Here is a 23240-nt window from a genome sequence, read left to right on the forward strand (position 1 = left end):
GGACAATTGTTGTTTTTTTTTTTTGTTCTTTTGGCCGTAGCTCAATTAGACACAAATAATTAAACATCGAGATATTAAAAAAAAACAGTAATTAACCCCTTCCATCCCTGAGTGATGAAGCCCGAGTGCTTAGTAATTACTGGATACCCAAAACCAAAAAAAAAAAAAATTAAACACGTAATAATAACTTTTTGTTGTATTTTTCTCCATTGGATCCAGCCTGGGCCGCTATAGCTGACAGCAATCAGTCTGAAGAGCAAGAATTCATCTCATTTTTGTTGGGGTTTTTTTTTTTTGCAATTTTTGGGGATAAATATGGAACCGTGTTACACTGTAATTGGGCGGCACTGGTTACTCGGACCGGTCTCGGCGGCGATATTGCTTCTTTGCCGTCTGGTTACATCTCACAGATTTTCTTACAAACCGTATAAAGTGGATTAATCCAGGTCAGGGCTGCACTTGTTCAACACGCGCAGAAGTTTTACAAACCGTGCAAAAGTCTCAGGATTGAGGGGAAACGGGAAAAAAAAAATAAAATAAAATCACAATGTAAGAAAGTGGCACCTTGTGCAGAGGAGCCGGGACACTTGTGCCAGTCAGAAAGAGTTAAAAACATGGCGGTCGCTGGGGACGGACTGTTCTCAGATCAATGTCCCAATGTGGCCTTGTGTTTGGCAGGAGAGGGGTGAGGGCTCGGCCCGGCGCTCAGGCTGGACTGCAGGTAGACCGTCTTATGGAAGAGGCGGTTACTGAGGAAGACGACCAGCGAGAAGAGACGCAGCTGGAAGTGACTGCAAAAGAGAAGTAGAGAGGAATATCAGACCGTCACCTTATACAGCGCCGCCACCGCCTGCCGTCTACACACTGCGCTGTCACAATCCTGCACAGCACCATCCTGTGCTGTTCTCAGTTGAGAGGTGGCTGTGCAAGAGTACTCGGTCATTTTTGGATGTCTTGGAGTAAAGCCCCTCAGAGCGGCCTGTGACCGGGTCCTGGTCTGGAGACAGACCTGGGCCACAGCGGACCCACTTCTGTCATACACCATAAATGTACGAGGAGGGAACAACGATCCGTTCTCTACTGGGTAGAGGATACTTACTACGCCTTCCCGGGGGTCTTTGCTTCATTTGCACTGATGATAAAAAGAGGGAAGAGAATGGAGAACAGGCAGCCGCTGTGAAAAATAGAGAAAAATATCAGCAATCAGCTAATACCAACAGCAAAAATACTAAAAATCCCTAAATATTAATAATATTACTAATGCACCCAGGTCATGGCCATGTTCACACACAGCAAACGATTTCTGATGCAGATTTGATCAGAATCTGTTACAAAGCACCAAATAGAGTAAAATCTGGTGTGAAAATCCACACAAGAATCACACACAAATCCACAGTATATTCTCATGGAGTTTATCCTCAGGCCACGGCCCCACTATCAGTATTTGGTCAGTATTTGGTCAGTATTTTTTCTCAGGAGTGGGAGCCAAAACCAGGTGAGGAACAATCAGAAAAAAGGTATAATAGAAACAAGTCACCAATTCTGCATTTATCACCCACTCCTGGTTTTGGCTCCCACGCCTGAGAAAAATACTAATAGTGGGGCCGTGGCTTTAAGGCATGAATACGGTTTTGCAATCTCTGTAAATGGCTGCATGTGAACGCAGCCCAAACACGCCAATAATGCCTGCAGCCCGATCCCTGAATTATATACCGTGTGTCCTCCGTCTACCTGATGATATAGGAGGACTGCATGGCGGTGAGCGAGGCCAGGGGTAAACCAAAGCCAAAGTAATACGGCCAGTTACGCTCAATGTTCGATAGACGTTGATGCATCTCAATCCCTGGAAGACAAAAAGAAAAACACAGAGGAAGAGAGGAAAAAAGAAGAGACAACACAAGAGAGAGAAGGGAGAGACAGTACGAAACGAAAAGAGGAAAAAAAAAGACAAAAAGTGAAATAAATAATAAAGAGACAAAGAGGTGCCGCGGGCGGAGGAGCAGCTGTGCAGTTAGTGCCGGCTCGGAGGAGACATTTGTAGACCGTCTCGTAGACGTCTTGTTACCTTTGTTGAACCATCTGTATTCGAAGCAATAGAGGGAGTAGAGCAGCGACATGTGCAGCAGGCTGATGAGCTGTCCGATCACTTCTATGGGGAACAGGCTGACAAACATGCCCTGTAGTCAGACAGGAGAGGAGTCTCAGCACCGGCAGATACCGACATCCGAGCACTGATCCTCCTGACGGACGCGGCCGGCGCTCGTCCATGGGGAGGGTGTTACCTGGATGAGGAACAGCGCCTGCAGCAGGAGGTTGAACAACATGTCAGCGATAATCTTACTGACGCTGGGGAAGGGCTGTGCTTTCCTCCCGGACATCTCAAAAGCCAAATCTGCAATGTCCTGGAAAGAAACAGAACATTCGCTATGTCCAAAGTCTGAACGTAGTAAATCTCAGGCGTCGCGTATCTGTGCATGTAATTCATGGACCAAGAACGTAATCGCCCGTGGTCCCTAGTGTCACATTAGAAATTGTCCTTCTCTTAAAGGAATAATACAGGACACGTTCTTCATGTTGTCCTCCACTCCAAATCCCAGGAGAATACAGGTGCCCCCTTATTGTCACATGTAGGGGGATATAAGCAGTCGTTCATCTAGTCGCCCCTGCAGCTGATCAGCTCGACTTTTTTTTTTTTTTTTTTTAAATATAGAAAATGCATATTTTGCATTTAAAAGAAAATGTTTAATAACTGGTATGGCTGCAACACTGCAAAACGCAAACTGTCCTCCCATATTCTGCAGAGAGAGCAGTCAGGAATTAAGATGAAAGCAAAGGAAAGCCAAAGCTGCAACATGGACCAGAACCTGCACCTTCTGCACTCAGAAATGGCATTACAGCAAGAACAAGTGGTGGAAATATAGGAATTCTGGATGGAGGCGTCACCGATCTGCAAATGGCAAAACTTTCCAAAATAACAACTACTCAGTCTGGAGTCTAGTGCAGAAATCCCGGCACCTCCGGCCTCGGCTGCTGTCACTGAGGTCATTAATGGTCGTCCGAGGAAGGTTCTACTGCTGAATGTACAAATCATCAGGATCCGCTGCCGGCAGCTCCTGTGTAATCACTGACCAATGACGACCCCGATGTGCTCGATGGAGACAAGTCCAGAGACTCTGCAGGCATGGGACAGCACATCGGGGACATCATTGGTCGGTGATCACCCAGGAGCTGCCGTCAGCGTCTCCGGACTTGACGTCCCCAATGTGCTAGATGGAGACAAGTCCAGAGATCCTGCAGCTCCTGTGTAATCACCGACCAATGACGTCCCCAATGTGCTCGATGGAGACAATTTCAGAAACTCTGCAGCCAAGGGACAGCACGTCGGGGACGTCATTGGTCGGTGATCACACAGGAGCTGCCGGCAGAGTCTCTGGACTTGTCTCCATCGAGCACATCAGGGACGTCATTGGTCGGTGATCACACAGGAGCTGCCGGCAGCGTCTCCGGTCTTGTCTCCATCGAGCACATCAGGGACGTCATTGGTCGGTGATCACACAGGAGCTGCCGGCAGCGTCTCCGGACTTGTCTCCATCGAGCACATCAGGGACATCACTGGTCGGTGATCACACAGGAGCTGCCGGCAGCGTCTCCGGTCTTGTCTCCATCGAGCACATCGGGGACGTCATTGGTCGGTGATCACACAGGAGCTGCTGGCAGCGAATCTTGATGATTTGTACATTCAGGGGCAGAACCTTCCTCAGACGACCATTAATGACCTCAGTGCAGCAGCCGAGGCCGGAGGTGCCGGGATTTCTGTACGAGGCTCAGATTCCAGATGTTCTGAACATTTTGTTTTCTTTTTTCAGCATTTGCAGATCAGTCTCCATGCGGCGATTTCCATCAATCACCCCTTTTCCTTGTAATTTCAATACTGGCGTAAAACTTACAATTGGAGAAACCTCTCACCTGAAACCAGATGGCATTAACCACTTTGCTGAGCACAAATAGGGGAAGGACCCAGAGCGCGCTGAACACAGACATGAGGATAAACTCCAGCCAGGACCAAACATCTCCGTGCAAGGAAGGATCACCTGAAAAGAGACGTGACGCTCAGGAGACACGATCAGTGCTGCGCCTTACCGCGGAGTCCTTGGTCGGTTACCTGCAAGCAGCAGCGACCGCGCAGTCCTGGTATATTCAGAATCATAATTAATAGTTTATCATAACTGCAGTGTATTACGTCAGAGGTCACTCACCAATTATTCTAGCAGTGACTGATTGCAGCAGAGGGATGAACATTCGGTAGAACAAGAAGAGACTGAGCTGCAAGAAAACCAGAGCGAGTGACACTGACACGGAGCCAAAAATTCACACCACACTCAGAATAAAACATGCAAATTACATGTAAGGATAAAGGACCCCGGGGCCCGAATAAAGGCCGGGGTGTCTGCTTTTAGCATAACAATCATATAAAACACTTGGCTGCCATTTTTCCACATGTTTTATCATAGCAGACTGCAATCCAATTTTGCATTAACGGTACAAAACGTGCAAATTTTGCACCGTTAATGCAAAATTGGATTACAGTCTGCTATGATAAAACATGGGAAAAAATGTCAGCCAAGTGATTGTTTTTAAAATGTGTAGGTGTTAACGGGATTGTCCGGTCTTCTGATAAATCTTTGTGGTGTGTGGTGGGCACGCTGTCAGGATTCCACCAGTTATGCCATTGAGCGCGTAACCACAAACATACAATTTGCATTCTTCCAAGTACGTTGTGTCGGCAAGTTACATTACGCAAATTGCATACTTGCAGTCGAGCGACCACCCGCTCTCACTGGCAATACCGGTGAATCCTGACACCACACACCGCACACTGTCAGGATTCAGATTTTTATAAGAAGCCCGGACAAGCCGTTTAATGGGTTATTCCTAAAATAGCATGTATCCCCTTATCCAGTGCTGTACTCGGCAGTCCCCTAGAGAATGAATGGACAGAAGGCCGAGCGTGCTCACCTCCCCTCCATTCAGGGTGGAGCCCCATCCTCAGAATCCACCGGCTGGTCCAAAAGTGAGCCGTCCCTACAGCGGATACGGGATAACTTGCTATATTGGGAATAACCCTTTAGGAACTCCGTAACAGGGGGACAGACAGATTCCTTTTTACAACCAGGTACGTACCCAGAAGACTCCGCCGTTCCAAGCACAACACTGAAATATTCGGGTGACGATGCGTGGCTCGCTGTGAAGAGAAGAGAAAAGCTGAGTGACAACCAACATCGTCCAGACTTACAGCCCCCAGCGTTCCCGGACCGCCTGCCCTGATGAGAGTGATACTCTCACATCTGTACGGTAATACAAGTGCAGCAAGAAAAAACGCCGATCCTGGAAGCAAGAACTCGTCTCACTTCTCCGGCTTTCTCTCTTCACTTTGGGCTCTGCGCTGTGCCAGCGCGCTGCTCGCACGTCTCTTCCGCTGCTCCTCTCGTCTCTGCTGAATCCGGGCATCTAGCTTGGAAATCGTACATATTCCCCAAATGGAGTCTTTAATGCCCTGTGGGACAGAACGATAATGTCTGATTAATAATTAAAAGAGCAATAAAGAGTTCATCAAGAATCAAAGCCAAAGACGAACACAATATAAAGACGACTGAGAAGAAACGACACCGCTGCACCCGATCTCAGCAGAGACGACATCAGTCTGAAGGAAGAATCATCGAAAGGTGGAAACGAAAAATGGATAAAGCAGATTACATATCACTGAATGCCAGAGGCCGATATAACGGCAGCAGCACAGATTCACTATTACATTTCAAAATGTTTCTCCTTTTATCAAAAACCCATTTTATTTTTTCATCCCCATAAACATACGAGGCTTATTATCTGCAGGACGTTTATAATGGACACAATTCTGTACGGAAACCTGAGTTACCTCCAGTATTTTACTCCAGAGCTGCACTCACTATTCTGCTGGTGCAGTCACTGTGTACATACATTACTGATCCTGAGTTACATCCTGTATTATACTCCAGAGCTGCACTCACTATTCTGCTGGTGCAGTCACTGTGTACATACATTACATTACTGATCCTGAGTTACCTCCTGTATTATTCTCCAGAGCTGCACTCACTATTCTGCTGGTGCAGTCACTGTGTACATACATTACATTACTGATCCTGAGTTACATCCTGTATTATACTCCAGAGCTGCACTCACTGAATTAGAATATCATCAAAAAGTAAATTTACTTCAGTTCTTCAATATAAAAAGTGAAACTCCTACATTATATAGAGTCATTACACACAGAGGGATCTATTATATAGAGTCATTCCACGCAGAGGGATCTATTATATAGAGTCATTCCACGCAGAGGGATCTATTATATAGAGTCATTACACACACAGGGATCTATTATATAGAGTCATTACACACACAGAGGGATCTATTATATAGAGTCATTACACACAGAGGGATCTATTATATAGAGTCATTACACGCAGAGGGATCTATTATATAGAGTCATTACACGCAGAGGGATCTATTATATAGAGAGTCATTACACGCAGAGGGATCTATTATATAGAGAGTCATTACACGCAGAGGGATCTATTATATAGAGTCATTACACGCAGAGGGATCTATTATATAGTCATTACACGCAGAGGGATCTATTATAGAGTCATTACACACAGAGTGATCTATTTCAAGTGTTTATTTCTGTTAATGTTGATGATTATGGCTTACAGCCAATGAAAACACAAAAGTCATTATCTCAGTAAATTAGAATACTTTATAACAACAACTTGAGAAAATGTTTTTAAAATCCGAAATGTCCTAGTGAAATGTCTGTTCAGTAAATGCCTCAATACTTGGTCGGCTCCTTTTGCATCAATTACTGCATCAATGCGGCAATGTGGCATAGAGGGATCAGCCTGTGGCATGGAGGCGATCAGCCTGTGGCATGGAGGCGATCAGCCTGTGGCATGGAGGCGATCAGCCTGTGGCATGGAGGCGATCAGCCTGTGGCATGGAGGGATCAGCCTGTGGCATGGAGGGATCAGCCTGTGGCTGCTGAGGTGTTATGGAAGCCCAGGTGGCTTTGATAGCCGCCTTCAGCTCGTCTGCATTGTTGGGTCTGGGGTCTCTCATCTTCCTCTTGACAATACTCCATAGATTCTCTATAATAGATCCTCTATGGGGTTAAGGTCAGGCGAGTTTGCTGACAATCAAGCACAGTGATACTGTTGTGTGTAAACCAGGTATTGGTACTTTTGGCCGTGTGGACAGGGGCCAAGTCCTGCTGGAGAATGACATTTCCATCTCCATAAAGCTTGTCGGCAGAGGGAAGCATGAAGGGCTGTAAAATGTCCTGGTAGACGGCGGCGCTGACTTTGGTCTTGATAAAACACAGTGGACCTCCACCAGCAGATGACATGGCCCCCAAACCATCACTGATGGTGGAGACTTCACACTAGACCTCCAGCAGCTTGGATTGTGGCCTCTCCACTCTTCCTCCAGACTCTGGGACCTTGATTTCTAAATGAAAATTTACTTTCATCTGAAAACACCTTGGAGCACTGAGAACAGTCCAGGTCTTTTTCTCCTTGGCCCAGGTAAGACGCTTCTGGCGTTGTCTATTGGTCATGATTGGCCTGACACCAGGAATGTGACACTTGTAGCCCATGTCCTGGATACGTCTGTGTGTGGTGCCTCTTGAAGCAATGACTCCAGCAGCAGTCCACTCCTTGTGAATCTCCCCCAAATTTTTGAATGGCCTTTTCTTAACAATCCTTTCAGGCTGCGGTTATCCCGGTTGCTTGTGCACCTTTTTCTTCCACACTTTTTCCTTCCACTCAACTTTCCACTAATATGCTTGGATACAGCACTCTGTGAACAGCCAGCTTCTTTAGCAATGACCTTTTGTGTCTTACCCTCCTTGTGGAGTGTGTCAGTGACTGCCTTCTGGACATCTGTCAAGTCAGCAGTCTTCCCCATGATTGTGGAGCCTACTGAAACAGACTAAGGGACCTTTTTAAAAGCTTAGGAAGCCTTTGCGGGTGTTTTTTTGTTAATTATTCTAACTTACTGAGATAATGACTTGTGTTTTCATTGGCTGTAAGCCATAATCATCAACATTAACAGAAAGAAACACGTGAAATAGATCCCTCTGTGTGTAATGACTCTATATAATAGATCCCTCTGTGTGTAATGACTCTATATAATAGATCCCTCTGTGTGTAATGACTCTATATAATAGATCCCTCTGTGTGTAATGACTCTATATAATAGATCCCTCTGTGTGTAATGACTCTATATAATAGATCCCTCTGCGTGTAATGACTCTATATAATAGATCCCTCTGCGTGTAATGACTCTATATAATAGATCCCTCTGTGTGTAATGACTCTATATAATAGATCCCTCTGTGTAATGACTCTATATAATAGATCCCTCTGCGTGTAATGACTCTATATAATAGATCCCTCTGTGTGTAATGACTCTATATAATAGATCCCTCTGCGTGTAATGACTCTATATAATAGATCCCTCTGCGTGTAATGACTCTATATAATACAGGAGATTCACTTTTTGTATTGAAGAACTGAAATAAATTTACTTTTTGATGATATATGATGATATATTCCTGAGTTAAATCCTGCATTATACTCCAGAGCTGCACTCAGTATTCTGCTGATGCAGTCACTGTGTACATACAGAATGTAACTCCGGATCAGTAATGTATGTACACAGTGACTGCATCAGCAGAATAGTGAGTGCAGCTCTGGAGTATAATACAGGAGGTAACTCAGGATCAGTAATGTAATGTATGTACACAGTGACTGCACCAGCAGAATACTGAGTGCAGCTCTGGAGTTTAATACAGGAGGTAACTCAGGATCAGTAATGTAATGTATGTACACAGTGACTGCAGCAGCAGAATAGTGAGTGAAGCTCTGGGGTATAATACAGAATGTAACTCCGGATCAGTAATGTATGTACACAGTGACTGCATCAGCAGAATAGTGAGTGCAGCTCTGGAGTATAATACAGGACGTAACTCCGGATCAGTAATGTAATATACTACAGAGCTGCACTCACTATTCAGCTTGTGTACATACATTACTTGGGCAAACCTGTGCCTGTACACGGGCCGTATATTCAGGTGGCAGATCCACCCCTTAGGCATCTCGATGCAGGTTCCTGATCTCGCCGCCTCTGTCCGCACTGGTATAACGGGTTTCCCCAGTCTCATTATCGGCCAGCTGTGGACTCACCCGCACAAGGTCTTGGAGGAAACTTTTCAAGCTGTCGGCCATTTTCCTCTTCTGTACCCTTTAAGCGTCTTGACCATCAGCTGCACGGAGCGGGGAAGTGTGAGCGGCCAGAACAGGTCATCATGGAGGAAGCGGCGCCGCAGCAGCCGACCTGAAAGTCAGGGAAAAGGAGGTTACAGTGACTGATCACAGGGCGATCAGGAGGAGGTGCAGCTGAGGCACCAGGTTATTATCACTCATCAGATGACACGTCCCTCCTCCAGGAATCCTCACACTGCAACCGCAGTCCCTCACTATTCCAAGATCTCTGCTTGCTGGGAATCAGTGGAAATATTCCTGCCGACATCCAAGGGCTGTTTAGTCGGTAAGCCAAACCTCCGACGTCTCAATTTCCATGACTCCGACTCCCTCATACACGGCTCATGTTTAAGTGATAAATTTACTGCAGCACAGATTCATCTCAGCTAAAAGTCCAGACCCTTAGATCAGGAATAGGACCGACATTTATAGGACATTTCATAACTTTCCCAAATTCTTATGAAAAAAATATTCCCCACAAACTGCATTGAACTACTGTACCCAATTTAACATACATACATACATACACACACTGCTCAAAAAAATAAAGGGAACACTTAAACAACAGAATATAACTCCAAGTAAATGAAACTTCTGTGAAATCAAACTGTCCACTTAGGAAGCAACACTGATTGACAATCAATTTCACATGCTGTTGTGCAAATGGAATAGACAATAGATGGAAATTATTGGCAATTATCAAGACACCCTCAATAAAGGAGTGGTTCTGCAGGTGGAGACCACCGACCACATCTCAGTACCAATGCTTTCTGGCTGATGTTTTGGTCACTCTTGAATGTTGGTTGTGCTTTCACACTCATGGTAGCATGAGACGGACTCTACAACCCACAGAAGTTGCTCAGGTAGTGCAGCTCATCCAGGATGGCACATCAATTCGAGCTGTGGCAAGAAGGTTTGCTGTGTCTGTCAGCGTAGTGTCCAGAGGTTGGAGGCGCTACCAGGAGACAGGCCAGTACACCAGGAGACGTGGAGGGGGCTGTAGGAGGGCAACAACCCAGCAGCAGGACCGCTACCTCCGCCCTTGCGCAAGGAGGAACAGGAGGAGCACTGCCAGAGCCCTACAAAATGACCTCCAGCAGGCCACAAATGTGCATGTGTCTGCACAAACAGTTAGAAACCGACTCCATGAGGGTGGTATGAGGGCCCTACATCCACAGATGGGGGTTGTGCTCACAGCCCATCACCATGCAGGACGCTTGGCATTTGCCACAGAACACCAGAATTGGCAAAGTCGCCACTGGCACCCTGTGCTCTTCACAGATGAAAGCAGGTTCACACTGAGCACATGTGACAGACGTGACAGAGTCTGGAGTCGGCATGGAGAGCGACCTGCTGCCTGCAACATCCTTCAGCTTGACCGGTTTGGCAGTGGGTCAGTAATGGTGTGGGGTGGCATTTCTTTAGAGGGCCGCACAGCCCTCCATGTGCTCGCTAGAGGTAGCCTGACTGCCATTAGGTACCGAGATGAGATCCTCAGACCCCTTGTCAGACCGTATGCTGGTGCGGTTGGCCCTGGGTTCCTCCTAATGCAGGACAATGCCAGACCTCATGTGGCTGGAGTGTGTCAGCAGTTCCTGCAAGATGAAGGCATTGAAGCTATGGACTGGCCGCCCGTTCCCCAGACCTGAATCCGATTGAGCACATCTGGGACATCATGTCTCGCTCCATCCACCAACATCACGTTGCACCACAGACTGTCCAGGAGTTAGCGGATGCTTTAGTCCAGGTCTGGGAGGAGATCCCACAGGAGACCATCCGCAACCTCATCAGCAGCATGCCCAGGCGTTGTAGGGAGGTCATACAGGCACGTGGAGGCCACACACAATACTCAGCCTCATCAGGAGCATGCCCAGGCGTTGTAGGGAGGTCATACGGGCACGTGGAGGCCACACACAATACTCAGCCTCATCAGGAGCATGCCCAGGCGTTGTAGGGAGGTCATACAGGCACGTGGAGGCCACACACAATACTCAGCCTCATCAGGAGCATGCCCAGGCGTTGTAGGGAGGTCATACAGACATGTGGAGGCCACACACAATACTCAGCCTCATTTTGACTTGTTTTAAGGACATTACATCAAAGTTGGATCAGCCTGTAGTGTGTTTTTCCACTTTAATTTTGGGGGTGACTCCAAATCCAGGCCTCCATTGGTTAATAAATGTGATTTCCATTGATGATTTTTGTGTGATTTTGTTGTCAGCACATTCAACTTTGTATAGAACTAAGTATTCAATGAGAATATCTCATTCATTCAGATCTAGGATGTGTTATTTCAGTGTTCCCTTTATTTTTTTTGTATATAAATATATATATATATATATATATATATATATATATATATATATATATATATATATATATATATATATATATATATATATATATATATATATATATATATATATATATATATATATATATATTACACACACACATATATATACACACACACACACTCACATACATACATATGGAGTTCGAGTCGGTCCATTTTAAACTGACTCCACCAAAATGGGCACCAACTCCGACTCCACAGCCCTGCAACATCCAGACGCTGAAAACCTTCACAGACCGCAGTGATTGACAGCAGATGGGAGTTGTAGTTTGGCGATCACTGATCTGGGCAGTACACTGAGTGTCGGGGCATGCTGGGAGCTGTAGTTTGGCGATCGCTGGTCTGGGCATGCTGGGAGCTGTAGTTTGGCGATCGCTGGTCTGGGCATGCTGGGAGCTGTAGTTTGGCGATCGCTGGTCTGGGCATGCTGGGAGCTGTAGTTTGGCGATCGCTGGTCTGGGCATGCTGGGAGCTGTAGTTTGGCGATCGCTGGTCTGGGCATGCTGGGAGCTGTAGTTTGGCGATCGCTGGTCTGGGCATGCTGGAAGCTGTAGTTTGGCGATCGCTGGTCTGGGCATGCTGGGAGCTGTAGTTTGGCGATCGCTGGTCTGGGCATGCTGGGAGCTGTAGTTTGGCGATCGCTGGTCTGGGCATGCTGGGAGCTGTAGTTTGGCGATCGCTGGTCTGGGCATGCTGGGAGCTGTAGTTTGGCGATCGCTGGTCTGGGCATGCTGGGAGCTGTAGTTTGGCGATCGCTGGTCTGGGCATGCTGGGAGCTGTAGTTTGGCGATCGCTGGTCTGGGCATGCTGGGAGCTGTAGTTTGGCGATCGCTGGTCTGGGCATGCTGGGAGCTGTAGTTTGGCGATCGCTGGTCTGGGCATGCTGGGAGCTGTAGTTTGGCGATCGCTGGTCTGGGCATGCTGGGAGCTGTAGTTTGGCGATCGCTGGTCTGGGCAAGCTGGGAGCTGTAGTTTGGCGATCGCTGGTCTGGGCAAGCTGGGAGCTGTAGTTTGGCGATCGCTGGTCTGGGCATGCTGGGAGCTGTAGTTTGGCGATCGCTGGTCTGGGCATGCTGGGAGCTGTAGTTTGGCGATCGCTGGTCTGGGCATGCTGGGAGCTGTAGTTTGGCGATCGCTGGTCTGGGCATGCTGGGAGCTGTAGTTTGGCGATCGCTGGTCTGGGCATGCTGGGAGCTGTAGTTTGGCGATCGCTGGTCTGGGCATGCTGGGAGCTGTAGTTTGGCGATCGCTGGTCTGGGCATGCTGGGAGCTGTAGTTTGGCGATCGCTGGTCTGGGCATGCTGGGAGCTGTAGTTTGGCGATCGCTGGTCTGGGCATGCTGGGAGCTGTAGTTTGGCGATCGCTGGTCTGGGCATGCTGGGAGCTGTAGTTTGGCGATCGCTGGTCTGGGCATGCTGGAAGCTGTAGTTTGGCGATCGCTGGTCTGGGCATGCTGGGAGCTGTAGTTTGGCGATCGCTGGTCTGGGCATGCTGGGAGCTGTAGTTTGGCGATCGCTGGTCTGGGCATGCTGGGAGCTGTAGTTTGGCGATCGCTGGTCTGGGCATGCTGGGAGCTGTAGTTTGGCGATCGCTGGTCTGGGCATGCTGGGAGCTGTAGTTTGGCGATCGCTGGTCTGGGCATGCTGGGAGCTGTAGTTTGGCGATCGCTGGTCTGGGCATGCTGGGAGCTGTAGTTTGGCGATCGCTGGTCTGGGCATGCTGGGAGCTGTAGTTTGGCGATCGCTGGTCTGGGCATGCTGGGAGCTGTAGTTTGGCGATCGCTGGTCTGGGCATGCTGGGAGCTGTAGTTTGGCGATCGCTGGTCTGGGCAAGCTGGGAGCTGTAGTTTGGCGATCGCTGGTCTGGGCAAGCTGGGAGCTGTAGTTTGGCGATCGCTGGTCTGGGCATGCTGGGAGCTGTAGTTTGGCGATCGCTGGTCTGGGCATGCTGGGAGCTGTAGTTTGGCGATCGCTGGTCTGGGCATGCTGGGAGCTGTAGTTTGGCGATCGCTGGTCTGGGCATGCTGGGAGCTGTAGTTTGGCGATCGCTGGTCTGGGCATGCTGGGAGCTGTAGTTTGGCGATCGCTGGTCTGGGCATGCTGGGAGCTGTAGTTTGGCGATCGCTGGTCTGGGCATGCTGGGAGCTGTAGTTTGGCGATCGCTGGTCTGGGCATGCTGGGAGCTGTAGTTTGGCGATCGCTGGTCTGGGCATGCTGGGAGCTGTAGTTTGGCGATCGCTGGTCTGGGCATGCTGGGGAGCTGTAGTTTGGCGATCGCTGGTCTGGGCATGCTGGGAGCTGTAGTTTGGCGATCGCTGGTCTGGGCATGCTGGGAGCTGTAGTTTGGCGATCGCTGGTCTGGGCATGCTGGGAGCTGTAGTTTGGCGATCGCTGGTCTGGGCATGCTGGGAGCTGTAGTTTGGCGATCGCTGGTCTGGGCATGCTGGGAGCTGTAGTTTGGCGATCGCTGGTCTGGGCATGCTGGGAGCTGTAGTTTGGCGATCGCTGGTCTGGGCATGCTGGGAGCTGTAGTTTGGCGATCGCTGGTCTGGGCATGCTGGGAGCTGTAGTTTGGCGATCGCTGGTCTGGGCATGCTGGGAGCTGTAGTTTGGCGATCGCTGGTCTGGGCATGCTGGGAGCTGTAGTTTGGCGATCGCTGGTCTGGGCATGCTGGGAGCTGTAGTTTGGCGATCGCTGGTCTGGGCATGCTGGGAGCTGTAGTTTGGCGATCGCTGGTCTGGGCAAGCTGGGAGCTGTAGTTTGGCGATCGCTGGTCTGGGCATGCTGGGAGCTGTAGTTTGGCGATCGCTGGTCTGGGCATGCTGGGAGCTGTAGTTTGGCGATCGCTGGTCTGGGCATGCTGGGAGCTGTAGTTTGGCGATCGCTGGTCTGGGCATGCTGGGAGCTGTAGTTTGGCGATCGCTGGTCTGGGCATGCTGGGAGCTGTAGTTTGGCGATCGCTGGTCTGGGCATGCTGGGAGCTGTAGTTTGGCGATCGCTGGTCTGGGCATGCTGGGAGCTGTAGTTTGGCGATCGCTGGTCTGGGCATGCTGGGAGCTGTAGTTTGGCGATCGCTGGTCTGGGCATGCTGGGAGCTGTAGTTTGGCGATCGCTGGTCTGGGCATGCTGGGAGCTGTAGTTTGGCGATCGCTGGTCTGGGCATGCTGGGAGCTGTAGTTTGGCGATCGCTGGTCTGGGCATGCTGGGAGCTGTAGTTTGGCGATCGCTGGTCTGGGCATGCTGGGAGCTGTAGTTTGGCGATCGCTGGTCTGGGCATGCTGGGAGCTGTAGTTTGGCGATCGCTGGTCTGGGCATGCTGGGAGCTGTAGTTTGGCGATCGCTGGTCTGGGCATGCTGGGAGCTGTAGTTTGGCGATCGCTGGTCTGGGCATGCTGGGAGCTGTAGTTTGGCGATCGCTGGTCTGGGCATGCTGGGAGCTGTAGTTTGGCGATCGCTGGTCTGGGCATGCTGGGAGCTGTAGTTTGGCGATCGCTGGTCTGGGCATGCTGGGAGCTGTAGTTTGGCGATCGCTGGTCTGGGCATGCTGGGAGCTGTAGTTTGGCGATCGCTGGTCTGGGCATGCTGGGAGCTGTAGTTTGGCGATCGCTGGTCTGGGCATGCTGGGAGCTGTAGTTTGGCGATCGCTGGTCTGGGCATGCTGGGAGCTGTAGTTTGGCGATCGCTGGTCTGGGCATGCTGGGAGCTGTAGTTTGGCGATCGCTGGTCTGGGCATGCTGGGAGCTGTAGTTTGGCGATCGCTGGTCTGGGCATGCTGGGAGCTGTAGTTTGGCGATCGCTGGTCTGGGCATGCTGGGAGCTGTAGTTTGGCGATCGCTGGTCTGGGCATGCTGGGAGCTGTAGTTTGGCGATCGCTGGTCTGGGCATGCTGGGAGCTGTAGTTTGGCGATCGCTGGTCTGGGCATGCTGGGAGCTGTAGTTTGGCGATCGCTGGTCTGGGCATGCTGGGAGCTGTAGTTTGGCGATCGCTGGTCTGGGCATGCTGGGAGCTGTAGTTTGGCGATCGCTGGTCTGGGCATGCTGGGAGCTGTAGTTTGGCGATCGCTGGTCTGGGCATGCTGGGAGCTGTAGTTTGGCGATCGCTGGTCTGGGCATGCTGGGAGCTGTAGTTTGGCGATCGCTGGTCTGGGCATGCTGGGAGCTGTAGTTTGGCGATCGCTGGTCTGGGCATGCTGGGAGCTGTAGCTTGGCGATCGCTGGTCTGGGCATGCTGGGAGCTGTAGCTTGGCGATCGCTGATCTGGGCATGCTGGAAGTTGTAGTTTGGCGATCACTGGTCTGGGCTGTCTGAGGCCTGAGGATGATTCGTTACAATGTACCAGTGCAGGTAAAGTGTCAGTCTGGAGCTCACAGAACTGTCTGACTGGATACAACTGTAACAAACCCTCCGCTGTGTCAACTGGTAGATCAGGACAGGATCCACTTCCTACACCCCAGCGGCCTGCGCTCACTGACTGCTCGCAGTGACCCTATGGTCGGTGTGAGAACTGATACTGGGGGGGGTCAGACAAATCCCCTATATATTAATAAGTCACCGTGGCGACCAGCTCGTTGGCAACTGTAACCCATGGTGATGACCAAAGAAGCGACAAGCGAATGGCTGAGCATATAAAGTACAGAGTGTGAGCCCCAGGACCCCCCTAATAATACCCCCACAATAACACAGAGCTATAAACCATCCCCGCAGCGCCCGGCACACGCCGCCATGACAGCAGAAGACAGGAACCATCACCCCCGCCCGGCCGCTCACCTACTGGACTCTCCCTCCAGCTGGACCACAACACCCGGGCCGGCCTGCACTGCGCATGTGCGGCGGCCTCGTTGCCTGCTGGGAAATGAAGTCCTGGTAACTACTGACGTCTGCGGCGCGCGCTGCCTGCCGGGATGTGTTGGCGTCTACACTCGCCCGCTGCATGCCGGGATGTGGTGGCGTCTACACTCGCCCGCTGCATGCCGGGATGTGGTGGCGTCTATACTCGCCCGCTGCATGCCGGGGTGGCGTCTATACTCGCCCGCTGCATGCCGGGAGATAGAATCTCTGCTCCGCGCGCTGTGCTGTGAGGAGATTTCCCGAGGCGGGTTTTTTTTTTTTTCCCGCCTTTTTAATTTCCCGGCTACAGAGAAGAATGTTCTGTATTTTCTGACAGGATTTTTCACACATATTTATTTATTTTTTTTTATTTTTATTTTTTATTTATTTCTGGGCATTTTCCTAAAAAAAATACAGGTATAGCTGAGGAGTCGTGATTTTATTTTATTTTCTCCATCAAGGGTTTTTTTGGGGTTTTTTTTGCGGGACGAGTTGTATTATTTGAATGACGCCGTTCTCGTTACCGTATAATGTGCTGAAAAACGGGGGGGGGGGGAAAGGAAAACCTTAAGTGCAGGGAAAAAAAAAAACCGATTCCACCATTGTAGTTTTGCTTTTTATTTTCATGGCGATCGAACGAGCCGATATCGCGATTCTCTGGGGCCGGACGACTAACGGGTTATTTAGATGGCGGGAAAAAAAAAATCTATATATAATATCTTTTTTTAATTTTAATTTTTTAGCTGTTCACTTGTTCCCGGTAGACCCGTGACTGAGCCTTACAGGAGGACTAACATGGCTGGCATGGGGGGCTTTCAGCAGCCTTGACGTCCTGTTCACACTGTCAGTTTCGCACCACTTACACGCTGCGGCGTCTCAATGCTTCGCTCTGGTCGCTGCCGTCAGACGCGGCTGCCGGCTTCATAGTTGTATAACGGCTCCTGAACCCGCTGTGTAATGTCCACAGTACGTTGCGGGCAGGGCGGTGGAGTTGGTATAATATGGACCGACTCCTAAAATAAGTAATAAGTTGTGGAAATTGAGGAGTCGGAGGTTTGGCTTAGTGACGCCACAGCCCTGGTTGCGGGGTGGGAAGGAGTTAACCCCTTAATGACCTTGGGTTCTTCTGTTTTGGCGTTTTCATTTTTTGCTCCCCTTCTTCCCAGAGCCTGAACTTTTTTTTAATTTCCGTTCAATATGGCCGTGTGACGGCTTATTTTGTTGCGGGACGAGTTGTACTTTTCAACGCCATTACTAGTTTTACCATATCGTGTACGGGGAAAAAATTCCAAGTGCGGTAAAATTGCAAAAAAAGTGCAATACCACAGTTTTTTTATTTTTTTTACCACGTTCACTGAATGCTAAAACTGACCTGCCATTCTTATTCTCCAGGTCATTACGAGTTCGTAGACACCAAACATGTATAGGTTATTTTATATTTAAGTGGTGAAAAAAAATTCCAAAATTTGGTACAAAAAAAAAAAATAGCGCCATTTTCCGAGACCTGTAGTGTCTCCATTTTTCGTGATCTGGGGCTGGGTGAGGGCTTATTTTTTGTGCACCGGGCTGAACGTTTTTACTGATAACATTTTGGGGTAGATCCGATGTTTTGATCGCCCGTTATTGCATTTTATTGCAATTTTGCGGCGACCAAAAAACGTAATTCTGGCGTTTAGAATTTTTTTCTCTTTACGCCATTTACCGATTGGATTAATTCTTTTTTTATATTGATAGATCGGGCGATTCTGAATGCGGCGATGCCAAATATGTCTATGTAGGTTTTTTTATATATATTTTATTTTGAATGGGGCGAAAGGGGGGTGATTTAAACTTTTATATTTTTTTAATATTTTTAAAAACGTTTTTTTTTCACTTGTTGCTTGCTTCAATAGTCTCCATAGGAGACTAGAAGCAGCAACTATCCGATCGGCTCTGCTACATACAGGGGACCAGCAGATCAACTGCATGCAGCAGAAATGGTCCTGTGCTATGAGCGCCGACCACTAGGTGGCGCTCATAGCGACCAGATCATGACAACCACAGGCGTCTGCTGCAGACCCTGGGTTGTCATGCCCACCCATCGGTGACCCGCGATCATGTGATGGGGTCGCCGATGGGCGGGGCTTATGACGCGCTACCCGGAAGCGTGCGTTAAATGCCGCTGTCGGAGATTGACAGCGGCATTTAACATGTTAACAGCCGCGGGTGGATCGTGATTCCACCCGCGGCTGTTGCGGGCACATGTCAGCTGTAATAATCAGCTGACATGTGCTCGGTTCAGTGAGGGCTCAGCGCAGCAGCCCTCTCTGAACGGGGGGTACGCAAATGTGCGTACTAATACGGCATGGGTTGCAAAGGGGTTAAAAAAAAAAATGGCGCCATTTTCCGAGACCCGTAGCGTCTCCATTTTTCGGGATCTGGGGCGGGCTTATTTTTTGTGCGCCGAGCTGACGTTTTTATTGATACCATTTTGGGGTAGATCCAATGTTTTGATCGCCCGTTATTGCATTTTATTGCAATGTTGCAGCAACCAAAAAAAGTAATTCTGGCGTTTAGAATTTCTTTCTTGTTACGCCGTTTACCAATTTGATTAATTCTTTTTTAACCCCTTAAGCCCCGGAGCATTTTCCGTTTTTGCATTTTCGTTTTTGCTCCCCTTGTTCCCAGAGCCATAGCGTTTTTATTTTTTGGTCAATATGGCCATGTGAGGGCTTATTTTTTGCGGGACGAGTTGTACTTTTCAACGCCATTACTAGTTTTACCATATCCTAAACGGGAAAAAAATTCCAAGTGCGGTAAAATTGCAAAAAAAGTGCAATACCACAGTTGTTTTTTGTTTATTTTTTTTATCACGTTCACTGAATGCTAAAACTAGTAACAAAGAAAATGACGGCACTTCCACTACAAAAACTAGGTGTGAACAGGTGCTTACTAAGAGCAGCTACCTCCATATATAATGAACAAATAAAGTAGCACACTGTAACACTGAGTATATAGATATCTATATACTCAGTGTTACAGTGTGCTACTTTATTTGTTCATTGAATGCTAAAACTGACCTGCGCTTCTTATTCTACAGGTCATTAAGAGTTCATAGACACCAAACATGTACAGGTTATTTTATATTTAAGTGGTGAAAAAAACTTCCAAAATTTGGTAAAAATAGAAATAAAAAAATAGCGCCATTTTCTAAGACCCGTAGCGTCTCCATTTTTCGTGATCTGGGGCTGGTTGATGGCTTATTTTTTGCGCACCGGGCTGACATTTTTATTGATAACATTTGGGGTAGATCCGATGTTTTGATCGCCCGTTATTGCATTTTATTGCAATTTTGCGCGACCAAAAACGTAATTCTGGCGTTTAGAATTTTTTTCTCGTTATGCCGTTTACCGATCGGATTAATTCTTTTTTTATATTGATAGATCGGGTGATTCTGAATGTGGCAATACCAAATATGTGTATGTGGGGTTTATTTTTTATTATTTTATTTTGAATGGGGCAAAAGGGGGGTGATTTAAACTTTTATTTTTTTTTATATTTTTAAAAACTTTTTTTTTTTACTTTTTGCATGCTTCTATAGTCTCCATAGGAGATTAGAAGCAGCAACTATCCGATCGCTTCTGCTACATACAGGGGACGAGCAGGTCCGCTGCATGCAGCAGAAATGGTCCTGTGCTATGAGCGCCGACCACTAGGTGGCGCTCATAGCGACAAGATCATGACAACCACAGGCGTCTGCTGCAGACTCTGGGTTGTCATGCCCACCCATCGGCGACCCGCGATCACGTGACGGGGTCGTCGGTGGGCGGGGCTTATGACGCGCTACCCGGAAGCGCGCGTTAAATGCTGCTGTCAGAGATTGACAGCGGCATTTAACATGTTAACAGCCGCGGGTGGATCGCGATTCCACCCGCGGCTGTTGCGGGCACATGTCAGCTGTAAGAATCAGCTGACCTGTGCTCTGTTCAGTGAGGGCTCAGTGCAGCAGCCCTCACTGAACGGGCTGTACGCAAATATGCGTACTAATACGTCCCCGGTAATTAAGGGGTTAATATAGATTGGGCGATTCTGAACGCGGCGATACCAAATATGTGTATGTGGGCTTTTTTTTTTTATTATTTTATTTTGAATGGGGCGAAAGGGGGGTGATTTAAACTTTTATATATTTTTTAATATTTTTAAAACATTTTTTTACACTTACTGCATACTTCAATAGTCTCCATAGGATTGGTCTGATTGCTTCTACTGCATACAAGCGATGAGCAGATCTCCTGTATGCAGCAGAAATGCTCACTTGCTATGAGCACCGACCACTAGGTGGCGCTCATAGCAATTGAGACATGACAACCACAGGGGTCTGCTGCAGACCCTGGGTTGTCATGCCCACCCATTGGTGATCCGCGATCACGTGACGAGGTCACCGATGGGTGGTGCCTAGGATGCGCTTCCCGGAAGCGCGAGTAAATGCCGCTGCCAGAGATTGACAGCGACATTTACCTGGTTAACAGCCGTGGGTGGATCGCGTTTCCACCCGTGGCTGTTGCGGGCACATGTCAGCTGTAAGAATCAGATGACATGTGCCCAGTTCAGTGCAGGCTCAACACCGGAGCCCCCGCTGAACCGGCCTTTCCAACCTGGTGTGTACTATTACTGACCAGGTCGTAAAGGGGTTAAACCACAACATGGCTGTTGTGCCTGTCTGCCTCAGACAGATGTAAGTGTCAGTATTGGGGCCTCTAATCTGGTCCTGATCTTCTGCTTTCTGACCCCAAAGCATCAGCCTCATTGGAACACACATTGCCATCAGTTTAGGCCATTAACGCTATTTAAGTGCTGTTTTTTTTTTTCTTCAGGCGTCTGTACTAAAACACCCAATAGCAATCATTTCTGATTATTACATTTGTTTTACAAGTGTTTATTTTTTTACTCGTGCCGCGGCCATTTTCCATTTTTGCACTTTCTTTTTTTGCTTCCCAGAGCCATAACTTTTTTATTTTTTGGTCAATATGGCCACGGCTTATTGCTTGCGGGACAAGTTGTACTTTTGAACGACACCATTGGTTTTACCATATAGTGTACTGGAAAATGGGGGAAAAAAATTCCAAGTGCGGTGAAATTGCAAAAAAAAGTGGGGAAAAAAAAATTCCACAGGTTTTTTTTTACCATGTTCACTAAATGCTAAAAATGACGTGCTATTATGATTCTTCAGGCCATTACGAGTTCGTAGACGCCAAACATGTACAGGTTCTTTTTTATTTAAGTGGCGAAAAAAAATCCAGTTTGTTAAAAAAATATGTCACCATTTTCCAAGATCTGTAGCGTCTCCATTTTTCGTAATCTGGTGTCGGGTGAGGGCTTATTTTCTTGTGCGCTAAGTTGATGTTTTTATTGATATCATTTTGGGGTAGATGCGATGTTTTGATCATCCGTTATTGCATTTTATTGCAATGTGGCGGCGACAAAAAAAAAAGTAATTCTGGCTTTTTGATTTTTTTTTCTTGTTACGCCGTTTACCGATCTGATTCATTCTTTTTAGACATTGATAGATCGGGCGATTCTGAACGCGGCGGTATCAAATATGTGTATATGTGGGGTTTTTTTGTTTTGTTTTTTATTGTTTTATTTTGAATGGGGCGAAAGGGTGGGTGATTTAAACGTACATTTTTTTTTACTTTTCACTTGCTTCAATAGTCTCCATGGGAGACTAGAAGCTGCGGTCGGCTCTCGTAGCATACTGGCAATGACAACCGCAGGGGTCTCCTGCAGACCCCGGGGTTGTCATGCCAACCCATTGGCGACCCGCGTTCATGTGACACCAGCGTCGATGGGGCGGACTTATGACGTCGTTCCGCCGCGGCCATGTTAAATACCACTGTCAGATATTGACAGTGGCATTTAACATGTTAACAGCCGCGGGTGAATCGCGATCCCACCCGCGACTGTTAGAGATACATGATCAGATTAGCTGTCATGCCCCCGGAAAGCTGCAGGCTCAGCACCGGAGCCCACACTGAAGGGAGAGACGACATGTGCCGTCTCTGATATGTATGGCACATGTCAGAAAGGGGTTGAGGCCATTTTCCCATGTACCATGTTTTTCTGTTGTGTTTTTCCTGCAGAAAATCACAGTTTAGGGGTTTATTTTTTTTTTTGTTCTTCAGAAGCAGTGTCACCCTATTAGGTTATATCTGATGTTACAGCTTTAGCAACGGCCCACAGACCAGGTCTGTCTGGTTGTTTGGATGATAAAGCGGACCCCTTTTTTCTAATTTTGACAACATTCAATCAAGAGAGTCAATTTGTGAAGCTGGTTAAAGGGGTTAGTCTGGTACTTCACTTGGTGAACAAGGCCATATTTTGGGGTAATATATTACCCCGGCCTGTACTGTGTGTAGCGCCGGCGTCCCTGCCCTCTGCTAGGCAGGGACGCTGTTCCCCTCACCCCTCTGCTCCGAGCCCGGCGTCCTCCTCCCGCTCTGCTGGCAGCGCGCGCTCCTTCCCGGCCACTGTGCTTAGGGCGCGCGCGCTCCCTCCCTCTTAAAGGGGCCGCGCGCGCCGTCCTAAGGAGTCCCCGGCCAATGGCCGGAGGACTTCACCATATATAAGGCACCTCCTCCAAAATGGAGGTGCCCAAGCAATGTTGTTGCACTGTTCACTACTCTGCTTCAGCTCTCAGGTCCCGTTGCCAGTTACCTGCCAGATTC

General features: G+C 48.4%; 1 protein-coding gene across 1 annotated transcript; it reads right to left on the reverse strand.

The window, feature by feature from the left end:
- Positions 1-281: 281 nt before the first annotated feature.
- EI24 (EI24 autophagy associated transmembrane protein) lies at positions 282-16670 on the reverse strand. Its single transcript, XM_073657356.1, has 11 exons — positions 16477-16670; positions 9276-9426; positions 5409-5554; positions 5182-5242; positions 4257-4323; positions 3967-4091; positions 2283-2402; positions 2066-2177; positions 1732-1843; positions 1100-1174; positions 282-791 (listed from the first exon to the last, which is right to left on the reverse strand). Exons 2-11 carry the CDS (start codon positions 9315-9317, stop codon positions 647-649), a joined length of 1005 nt encoding a protein of 334 aa, XP_073513457.1. The 5' UTR covers positions 9318-9426; positions 16477-16670; the 3' UTR covers positions 282-646.
- Between the last annotated feature and the right edge of the window lie 6570 nt (positions 16671-23240).

This window comes from Phyllobates terribilis, unplaced genomic scaffold, assembly GCF_046119375.1.
Source record: "Phyllobates terribilis strain yellow unplaced genomic scaffold, ASM4611937v1 Scaffold_12__6_contigs__length_324123572, whole genome shotgun sequence".
Taxonomy (NCBI): Eukaryota; Metazoa; Chordata; class Amphibia; order Anura; family Dendrobatidae; genus Phyllobates; species Phyllobates terribilis.

Bases quoted from the DNA above. Each gene is read 5' to 3' on its own strand.
- EI24 (XM_073657356.1), bottom strand. From the start codon at position 9,317: ATGGCCGACAGCTTGAAAAGTTTCCTCCAAGACCTTGTGCGG. The intron at 4,092-4,256 runs GTGAGTGACCTC...GTCTCTTTTCAG, and splicing joins AGTCACTGCTAGAATAATTG to GTGATCCTTCCTTGCACGGA. The intron at 1,175-1,731 runs GTAGACGGAGGA...TATTTTTCACAG, and splicing joins CAGTCCTCCTATATCATCAG to CGGCTGCCTGTTCTCCATTC.